At 45.6% G+C, this 7,750-nt stretch overlaps 1 protein-coding gene across 3 annotated transcripts; it reads left to right on the top strand.

Annotated features, from left to right (window-relative positions):
• The first annotated feature begins 595 nt into the window (after positions 1-595).
• On the top strand, positions 596-7,697 carry ECHDC2 (enoyl-CoA hydratase domain containing 2). Of its 3 annotated transcripts, none has more exons than XM_071564983.1 (10): positions 596-741; positions 2,379-2,446; positions 3,033-3,120; positions 3,646-3,732; positions 4,805-4,897; positions 5,527-5,583; positions 5,972-6,159; positions 6,580-6,630; positions 6,920-6,967; positions 7,429-7,697. In XM_071564983.1, exons 2-10 carry the CDS (start codon positions 2,396-2,398, stop codon positions 7,504-7,506), a joined length of 741 nt encoding a protein of 246 aa, XP_071421084.1. In that variant the 5' UTR covers positions 596-741; positions 2,379-2,395; the 3' UTR covers positions 7,507-7,697. The 3 variants fall into 3 exon arrangements, with proteins under 3 accessions (XP_071421084.1, XP_071421083.1, XP_071421085.1); XM_071564982.1 differs by having other exon boundaries at positions 690-965; XM_071564984.1 differs by lacking the exon at positions 596-741 and adding an exon at positions 1,703-1,792.
• The last annotated feature ends 53 nt before the right edge of the window (positions 7,698-7,750 follow it).

Below are 7,750 nucleotides of genomic sequence, written 5' to 3'. Positions count from 1 at the left end.
CTGTTCGTGTCCAGAGAAGGGCAGGGGAGCTGGGGAAGGGTCTGCAGCGCATGTTCTGTGAGGAGCGGCAAGGACAGCTGGGGGGGCTCAGCTGGAGAAAAGGAGAGTCAGGGAGGACCTTCTCGCTCTCTGCGACTCGCTGACAGGAGGTTGTAGCCAGGTGAGGGTCGGGCTCTGGCCCCAGGGAACAAGCAATAGGACGAGAGGACATAGTCTTAAGCTGTGCCAGGGGAGGTTCAGGATGGACATTAGGAAGAGTTTCTTCCCAGAAAGGGTCATTAAACACTGAAATGGGCTGCCCAGGGACGTGGTGGGATCGTCATCCCTGGCGGTGTTTGAGGACAGACTAGACGTGGCACTCAGTGCCCTGGTTTAGTTGATAAGGTGGTGTTGGGTCTTAGGTTGGACTCGATGATCCCAGAGGTCTTTTCCAACCTAATTGATCCTGGGATTCTGGGGCTCTTTTCCTCCAGAGTTGTCTTCAGGATCGTCACTTGAAGAGATCATCCGTTTTTTCTGAAATGCTGCCTGTTGCCCACGGTGAAAGCTGAACGTCTGACCTCCATCCACGCACCCTTCCAAGCGTCCTTCCCCTTCCCTCACGGTGCCATCATGAGCATCCCCACGGCTCCGCCGCGGGGCAGAAGGAGGTCACCTCGCGCCTTGCACAGATTCCCTGGAGGCATCCACCTTGTTTTCCACCGCCTGGCTCCTCACTTGCTAGTAACCCGGCAGCGGGATGTGAGTGTGTGTGGCTGACTACTGCAGGTCACCATTCCTCCTTAAAGGCAGCCCGGCCCCAGCCCGGCCCCAGAGTGGCCCCAGAGCAGCCATGCTGCGGCTGTGCCGGGCCGTGCCCGCCGTGCTGAGCGGGGCCCGCAGCGGGACCCCCGCGGGCATCCCCCCGGCCGGGCCGCGCCGGGGCGCCGAGGTGCTGGTGGGGGCGGCCGGCGGGGACAGCGCCGGTGAGTGCCGGGGAAAGGCGGGGAGTGCCCGGGGACAGGCAATGAATGCCTGGGGACAAGAGATGAGTGCCCGGGGACTGGCGGACAGTGGCCTGGGACAGCCGGACAGTGCCGGGGGACAGCCGATGAGTGCCCGGGGACCGGCCCGGGCCCGGCGCTCCCCGCACGACAGTGCACGGGGCCGGCGCAGTGACCTGGTGCTGCAGAGAGGGCGCGGGTTGAAGCCAGGTCCGCTCACAGTATCTTTGCTTTCAGTTACACCTTAATACCTTTTCGCCAAGAACACTCCTGCCAAATGAACAAATAGCTTGATGCAGTTTTAAAGTTATGCATGCAGGGGGGCTCAGCGCAAGAAGTTCCGGTTTGCATAACTTAGATTTTTCTGACAGCAGTAAGGTACAGCGCTAAAGGTAGGACAGGATCTGGGCATCCCTGTGCACATTTATGCATGAGAGCCACTAAACTGGTTTGTGGTTTGGTTCAGGTTTACTTTCTGTGTAACTATTGCAAGAGCACATGAACAGCTCTTGGTAGTTTTGCTGGTTACATATACATGAACAGCTACCAGAGTTGTGAATGTCCTTTGCTGCTGCCACTGTCACCTGTGTCCCTGTTCCAATGTGACACATCTCTGGCTCAGCAGCTGACCCCTGGCCTAAGCGGAGGAATAGACACATGCAAGGTACAGCTGTGCATCTACAGCAACAACAGCATCTGAGAACATTCATGCCTGGGAAGTGAGCAGAAGTCCAGCCAAGGAAAGACGAGAGATCTTTCTTTCCAAAGCCACTGGATAATAATTTACAAATCCCAAGTGCAGGGGAGAAGTGAGTACATATTGTGGTCTTATTTTTCTGCTTGGACTTTGAATTGAGTCCTTTCCACTGATGAGCTTGTTAAGTTTAAATTCAGTGGAGCTGCAGTTTCAAAATGGTTCTGGAACATGAACTCAGAGTGACTAGTCTGTGCTGTTCTCTTGCAAACAGCAATCCCAGGAGGATGGTTTTCTTCATTAAGAAATGTACTTGAACACAGTAAGACCAAACAATAAAAACTAAACTAAGTAACATTTAAAAGAGAACCTTAAGATGGATCATTTGGGTTTTGGTTTGTGGGGAGTTTTCCCCATTTCTGCAGTGATTCTAAGATGTATGTTCTTGGATGTCATGTTCATTTTTTAAAAGTCTGGTTACCTATAGTACTTACAGTGCTGCTGAATTTTACAGTTGTTCTGCATAACTGGGTTTTGTAGACATGATGTGCCACCTCTACTTTTAAAATAACTCATTGGTTTAGAATATACTTCACATACACTTTCAGGAAAGATGCAGCACATGCAGATATTGTTCCCAGTTGGATTACTGTGTCAGAGAACTAAATGAAGTATAACTGAAACTGTCTCCTATTACTCAGGTATTGCTGAAATCCTAATGAACCGACCCCACGCAAGAAACTCACTGGGAAAAGTGTTTGTAGATGAAGTGAGTATGGGCCTGGCCTGTAAGTGTGTTTGGAATGGTGGTCAATAACCAACTGCAATAGGAATGGTTGTGGGAAATGTAAAACAAAAACTTACCTCATGCTGAAGGTCAGTGGGAGATGGTACCAGGGCAAGGCAGATTGTGATAGTTATTGCAAGATCTCAGGTGTGGACTGGACAGAGACACTGCAGTCATTCAAGTTAGCTAATTTAAGATGCAAGTTAATGTCCTTACCTGTGTAATTACAACAAAAACATGTTCTTTGTCACACCTTAGCCGATGATCTGTTCAAGGATGATACATCCTAGAGAAAGTCCAGCTTATGCCTGGACAGGAAGGGGAGTTTAAGGTACAGCAAAGGCTCATCTCTGAGTGGAAGGAAAAAAGAGATGGAGAAACATGCCCTTATGAGGTTGTCATGGAAGGGTCCTGCTGGTTCCACTTATGTGATTTTCAGAAATTTCCTGGCACCTGCAGGGAAAAATGAAAACACTTGTATTGTAGATTAGGAGCTTGTTATAATGGAAGTATATACATCCACATGCCTCAAGGTTTTCCTCTCTCGTCTGTGCTCCCTCCCTTGCAGCTGTTCAGTGCCCTGGAGCAGCTCCGCTTCGATGAGCAGGTGCGTGTGGTGCTGTTCAAGAGCGAGGTGAAAGGGGTGTTCTGTGCAGGTGAGTAGCAAAGGCTTTGCAAACTGTTCTCAAAAAACGTGATGGCTCTTAGGCTGTGAGCAGATCAAGCAGAAAAGCAGTTGGGAATGTCTGCTAAAAGAAAAATGGGCAATTTTTTGTGTAGCAAATAACAACCATGTTGTTCTCTCACCTGTCTGACACTGGCTTCCATGATGAAGACGTGTGTGACAGAGTGACCCACACAGGCTGCATGGTGCTACTGCTTGTTTTCCATTCCTTAAAGCACAGCTGCCTCTGGTATTGGAGTCCTTGGTTTCCAGTTTTATGGATTATCATCCTTACATACAGTGGTTGGTGCTTCTCTGTGGAATCTGTTGAAAGGGCACAGAGCAGCAACCCTGCCACTGCTGCAGCCCAAATGTCTACACTGACTGCCTCTGACCTTCCTTAACCAGAACACTGTTATTTCAAAACTTCTGAAATGGTCTGTTCTCCAAAAGGGACAGGAGGCAACACAGTTTGGATGTCTTTTACTGGATTGTAACCTTTCTCTCCTTTATTTAGGAGCAGACTTAAAGGAACGTGCAAAGATGGATGATGCAGAAGTTGGACAGTTTGTTAGAAGGCTGAGAAATCTCATGGATGAAATAGGTAAAGGATTATTTCAGTTGGAAGATTTATCCTAGACTATCTGTAGCAAAAGATGTAGAAATGCTGTAGGAGGGGATAATCCATCTAAGAGTAGCTTCCCAAATGGCTCCAGCTTATGCCTGAAACAAAGATCCGATTAAACACCAGCTCTCCTGCTGCCACTCCCAGGACAAGACGCATTTCAGTGCTGCCTTACCCACAGCAAGGGCAGTGCACACGCAGGAGTGTAATAAATAAAATACCTGCTATGGGAAAGCATTTAGATACAGTTCTGTGGAATCCTGGAGAGGCAGTGCCAGGCAACGTGAGCTGTGCTGGCTGTCCCACTTCCAGGACATGCTCAGAAACACGCATGATATGGTAATGACTTAAGAACATGGATCTGGATCTCTGAATGGATTTGCTAAATGGATTTGTGGAATGTCAGGGGGGATTATCTACAACTTCCCCACTCCGTCTTTTTATTTCTTTGCAAAAGGATTATGGACTTCTGTGGTCGATTTTCTTCCCCTATTTATGAATTATTCTGCTCTCACTAGAAAGAAATACTAAAGTGAAATCTAACTTGAATACCCCTAAGAGTTGCAGTAATTAAAGAAAACACAGGAGCAGTTAGGGAGGTGTGGTTACAGCACAGAACTAGCACATGTCTGAAGTTTGCATCCAGCTCCCAGAGTATTTAGAAAGGTATAAGGCAGTTAATCTCCAGATACATCACATTCCTCAACTGTGAGGTAACAATAGTGTTTACCAAGTTCAGGAGCCTTGGCCCACAGCAGCACCAGAAAATCTGATCCTTGTGACAGTGACTTGAGATGGTGTCTGCTCTGACTGTTTAACTGCAGCATGTGATAAATTAGCAAGGAGACAGTTCACCTTGTTTTGTGCTGCACTGAAAAAGCACGTTTCCATTCTGACAAAAAAGAGAGAAGTGCAAAAAGACCAATTCAAGACAGAGGGGTAGAAGAAAGTGAGTTCTTGGGCAACTCTGAACTAAAAGCTTTAGAATGTCAGGATTTAAATTCCAGAACTTGTGAACACAAGTGTGTGACCTGTGCCCACACCTCTGCAGCTGCCCTGCCTGTGCCCACGATCGCTGCCATCGATGGCTACGCCCTGGGTGGGGGACTGGAACTGGCCTTGGCCTGTGACCTCCGAGTGGCAGGTTGGTGTTGCTCCACGCAGGGACCTTCCTGCAGTCAGTGACTGTATTTTAAAGAGAACTTTCATGCTTGAGAATGGACTGTTAATGGAATCCAGAGCTTCTGAGGAACTTAAAACAGTTCAGGAAACGAGTAAGCATTTTTCCAGAAATTGTGACATTTAGTTACTCTTGGGAAACCAGTTTTTGTGCTTAAAATGTAAAGCCTATTTTAGGTAAGATTAGGATTCCTTTAGAAAACTATTTATTAGTAGAATTAAAAAGCTCTTTTAATGTAATACTGGATCAGCACTCTGGCTAGATCTAACTTTCTGGATTTTAATCAGTTTGGACTGGAAGATTTCCCCATTCTGTTTCAGTGCTTCCATCCATTACATTTTACCTTGTATGGACCCAAGGTTCATTTTTGTAGATAAAATTCCTACATTGAGGTAGCAGCCATACCACACCCCCCCATGGGACTGGAGATGGACACTGATTAAACACTGTAGTATTCATTTTCTAGCTACCTCGAGAAATGGACTTCCAGATCAGTATTGACAGTTTGGAGTTTTATCAATCACTTCAGGATGGAAAACTTGTAGTTTTACAAAATCAAAAAGTAACTAACCATGCATTTATTTTTTTAAAAGCTTCATCAGCTAAAATGGGCCTTATTGAGACCACACGAGGACTTCTTCCTGGAGCAGGTGACCTTTGCTAAATCTTCAGTCTCACTTTCTCAATTGTACAGTAAATATTTTGCCATTAGAGCACTTGGAGTGTTTGGAACATAAATTAGAAGTAGCATCTTACAGTGACACAGGAGATCTGTGAATCAAAAGTTCTGTCCCAAACCCTGTCTCAGACATGCTCTGAATTTAGGAAAGTCCCTTTACACCTTTTCTTGTTTATCAAATTAGTCAAAAGGGATGCTGAAGCCTTCGAGATGCCATTAAAAATGTTGACATAGTCAGATAGTAGTCAGTAAAGAAATATATGATGCCTCTGTTTTTTAAACCTCCTGGTTTTATAAGGAGAGAGTACCACTGGGGCATTCCTCAGAGATCAAAGTGGTGTTTTTGCTGTTGCTCTCAGGTGGGACCCAGCGCCTGCCCAGGTGTGTGGGAGTAGGTCTGGCAAAGGAACTCATCTTCACTGGCAGACAGATCGATGGGCAGCAGGCCTTGTCCATGGGACTGGTGAATCACTCAGTGCCACAAAACAGTGAGGGAGACGCCGCTTACCAGAGAGCATTGGCTTTGGCTAAGGAAATCCTTCCCCAGGTAAGTGTGGGCAATGTGAAGGTGACATTTGTGCTTCACTGGGGAGAGAGCGGGCAAACAACTGAAATTCCTTCCTGTCAAATATGGAAGTCTTGGCTCCTGATGTTTGTCTCTTAACTGTCCTTTGTGAGTATAATTTTTGTAGGAAGAAGCATGAACATCCAGCTGGTTGACCCACAGGGCAGTTTTACCACCAGCTGCAGTCATGCAGACCTGCACCATGTACACCTGTGAACTGCAGAGAACACCAAATTGTTGGGGTTTTCTTAAATACTTACTAACTTACTGCAAGTTTCTGTAGACTAGAAGGTCATTTGGAGCTACGATAATGACATAACAATTCCTCTATTATGAATTAATATGGCTTTAATTATTTTAAAATGTTTATTGTGGTTTGGTTTTGTTTCTTTTTTAATAAAGGCTCCATTTGCTGTGAAAATGGGAAAACTGGCAATAAACAGAGGAATGGAGGTAATTTTTGTTTTAATATATAAATACTGAGGCGAGTGAAGCAGATGAGCAGCTCTTACAAAATACTACAGTAACAATGTTTATAACAGATGTGTTCTAATCCTTGTTTGAAAGATTTTTTTTAAAAGAAAATTAATCGGGCAGGACTTACTTTCTAGTCACTAACACTGCAGTTCTAATACAGGAGTGAAGGACACTCACTAGAAGTGGATGTTTATTGATTTGAGAGCCATGAAGAGCTTTGAGGGCTGTACTTGGGCCCAATCTCACCCTTCCCTCTCATCCCCAGGTCGACATCGCATCAGGGATGGCTATTGAGGGGATGTGCTATGCCCAGGTGGGTTACCTTCAGAATTCATTCCTGAAAGGAACAGCTGTGTGTCACTTGTAGGATGAGCTTTACAAGTGGTTTTAGTTTTAGCAAATAAAACCAACTCCTCCTGTAGTTATTCTTTGTGATAGTTTTGAGAGCATGCACCTTTCTCAGCTAATGGAGCAATACAGTGTATTACCATGTTGCAGTATAATGTGCCTCTCAGTGCATTTTAAGATGGTAAAGTATTAAGTTTATGGAAAAGTGTTTTCCTATATGGTTCTTTGTGTTAGATGCTTTGCTTTGTGAGTTGCTCTACAACCCAGTCTCTACTTTCCTAATTGCAAGACATGGAAGGTGGGACGTACCACTGAAAGAGGCAATCTTCATCTTACACCACTACTGCCCAATTAGCCAGGACTTAAAAACACATCTACTTGTCAGTGGAAAACATACCATTTGCTTTTCTTTTCTTTTTCATGCAGAATATTCCCACGAGGGACCGTCAGGAGGGGATGGCTGCCTTCAGGGAGAAACGGCCACCGCGCTTCATCGGCAAATAACGCTTCCCAGATTCCCTGTAACTTTCTGAAAGTAAAGTAGGATTGAGGAGCACCCACTGATGCCTTGAAGATTATTTTTATGACACCATTCTGTGCGCTTAACTCCTTGCCTTGGACTGCATTTCTGAGTATTCCACCAGATCATTTTCCTGTATGAATCTTCAAATAAAGACTTAACTTTGTACACCTGATCTTTAATGCACGTACGTCATTAAGTCAGTGGTTGTGGCTCCCACACAGATGT

Source organism: Pithys albifrons, chromosome 10, assembly GCF_047495875.1.
Source record: "Pithys albifrons albifrons isolate INPA30051 chromosome 10, PitAlb_v1, whole genome shotgun sequence".
NCBI lineage: Eukaryota > Metazoa > Chordata > Aves > Passeriformes > Thamnophilidae > Pithys > Pithys albifrons.
This window is presented reverse-complemented; position numbering and strand designations above follow the sequence as displayed.

Excerpts from the sequence above, each read along its gene's own strand:
- ECHDC2 (XM_071564982.1), top strand. The coding sequence starts at position 833 with ATGCTGCGGCTGTGCCGGGCCGTGCCCGCCGTGCTGAGCGGGGCCCGC. Across the intron at positions 3,121-3,645 it reads GAAAGGGGTGTTCTGTGCAG|GAGCAGACTTAAAGGAACGT; the intron begins GTGAGTAGCAAA and ends TCCTTTATTTAG. Across the intron at positions 6,160-6,579 it reads CTAAGGAAATCCTTCCCCAG|GCTCCATTTGCTGTGAAAAT; the intron begins GTAAGTGTGGGC and ends TTTTTAATAAAG.